Source organism: Vigna umbellata, chromosome 6 (genome assembly GCF_029865625.1).
Source record: "Vigna umbellata cultivar VRB3 chromosome 6, Vumbellata_1.0, whole genome shotgun sequence".
Lineage (NCBI taxonomy): Eukaryota > Viridiplantae > Streptophyta > Magnoliopsida > Fabales > Fabaceae > Vigna > Vigna umbellata.
This window is the reverse complement of record NC_142170.1, coordinates 31,519,321-31,521,255: the sequence shown is the minus strand read 5'-3', so window position 1 is coordinate 31,521,255 and position 1,935 is coordinate 31,519,321. Positions and strand designations below refer to the sequence as shown.

The following is a 1,935-nucleotide window of genomic DNA, read 5'->3' as shown; positions in this document are numbered from 1 at the left end:
CAAGGGAAATAAGTTTGAACAGAGATACTAATTTGAATATATCGTAGAACAAAAAAAAAAACAAAAAAAAAAACAACAAAAAAACATAACAAACATAAAAAAACAAAAGATGTTCAGGAGTCGATCACGGGTGATCGTTAAGATTACAGTCCAAAAAAAAAAATAAAAAAAAACAAAAAAAAAACATAAACATAATGAAAATAAAGATGTGCGGAGTTCGATCACTCGTGATCGTTAGGATTACAGTCCAAAATAAAAAAAACAAAATAAAAAAAACATAAGTGTCCATATTACAGTCCTTATTCTGGCCACACTCGGCCAACAAAAACATAAAAAAAAAACATGAAATATATTAAAATTGAAATTGGTTGCTGGGTGGAGTTCTTAAGGTAAGCTCCGTCGAGGGAGCTCTGCTACGGAATGCAGGAGGCATAGGTGGAGGGATTTGTCGTTCATCTCTGTCGTCGTCAATGATGATCAGAATGGGGAACACATCCAGTAGCTTTGGTGCCTTCATAACTACCCAGTCATATTCTTTCAACAAAAAGAAATGTATGTCAATAATAGAAGAGGAAGAGAAAAATTCAATAAAAAGTGAGATATGATCAGAGTTCTTACCATACATGTATCGCGGCAGCTGAGAAAAGATAGTGCCAGTGAGGTCTATCTCCGCTTGCAGCCTTCTGACCCGATTGCTATGGTTGTTGAACCAGCAATGCACGTTATATTCGCTGGCATCTCCGAAAGCCCTTAGTTGAGACGCAATCTCGACGACTTGAGCTCTGCTTGGATGTGTGACCCCATAATTGTATATGTTGGTCATCATCTTGATCTGGTCATCAGTAGGACGCCACCGCTGAGTGGTGTATCTCTCTATTTCCATCTCACTCATCATTCCTCTCGTAGTATTCTAAAACATAAAAAAAAAACAAAAAAAAAAACAAAACATTAAGCATAAAAAAATATGATTAGATTCTTAGTTCAGTGTTTTCTTTATTTGTTTGTTTTTGTTTCCTTTTTAGGTTTATTTTGTCCAGTCGGTCTTTGATGTTTCAGTGTCTGGTCTCAGATCTGTTTTACGGTCCTTGCAAAAGGGTCCTAAACGGATCTATGTCCTGTTGTCCTTGTCCTGGTTGTTCATGTAAATTATGTTTCTGTGTTTATTTAGTTTTAAGTGGGGTACGTGGCGTTGTTCTACCCGATTGTCTCTGCTATACCTTCAATCGAAGGGAGGTTAACGTCTGGTTTCCAGCCGATATACCCCTTAAGTTTTAAGACAGTTGTGTTTTAAGTTTAGTATTATAAAAAAAATGGAAAGCAGAAAAAGCATAAACGGAAAGCTGAAAAGTAAGGAGAGCGGAAAGCTTAAAGAGCAGGAAAGGAAAATCGGACAGGATAACAAAAAAAAAAGGGAAAAGATGAGCGGAAAGAAGAAAAGAAAAATGGAAAAACGCAAAGGGAAAGAAGAAAAAAACTTTAGAGGAGAGAAAGGGAAGAAAAACTGAAGGAAAAGAAGGAAGGAAAGAGAACTTACCTGGAAGCAGAAGGGCTCACAGAAGCTCGTCGCAGCACTGGGACGCCTCCGAAAGCACACGGGGGCAGAGGCTCCTCGCAGAAATCCAGACGCTCAAGGAAGAGAGGGAAGAGAGAGTAGAGGGAGAAAGAGAAGGATAGAGAGAGAGTGGGCAGTCAGAAATGGCGCTCGACGCGTACGAGAGGTCCATTTATAGCCAGATTGTTTCCACTGTACCCACAGTTCCGGTCGTTGCTACCGAAACTGTTGTCATAGTACCGGTCATCCCTTTTCAAAAACAAAAAAAAATATAAATAAACCAAATAAAATAAAATAAAATAAATCAAATCAAATCAAATTAAAAAAAATGAATGAAAAAAATGCTCAGACAATTTTTTTTGAGCCCATTTGGGTCCAACCAC

General features: G+C 37.9%; 1 protein-coding gene across 1 annotated transcript; it reads right to left on the bottom strand.

Moving 5' to 3' along the window:
* Positions 1–352: 352 nt before the first annotated feature.
* Positions 353–895, bottom strand: LOC148197235 (WUSCHEL-related homeobox 2-like). The gene is made up of 2 exons (XM_088092232.1): positions 619–895; positions 353–534 (listed from the first exon to the last, which is right to left on the bottom strand). Exons 1-2 carry the CDS (start codon positions 893–895, stop codon positions 353–355), a joined length of 459 nt encoding a protein of 152 aa, XP_087948358.1.
* Between the last annotated feature and the right edge of the window lie 1,040 nt (positions 896–1,935).

Coding starts and splice junctions, on each gene's coding strand:
- LOC148197235 (XM_088092232.1), bottom strand. CDS start 895: ATGATGAGTGAGATGGAAATAGAGAGATACACCACTCAGCGGTGGCGT. Junction 535..618: donor GCTGCCGCGATACATGTATG/GTAAGAACTCTG, acceptor TTTTGTTGAAAG/AATATGACTGGGTAGTTATG.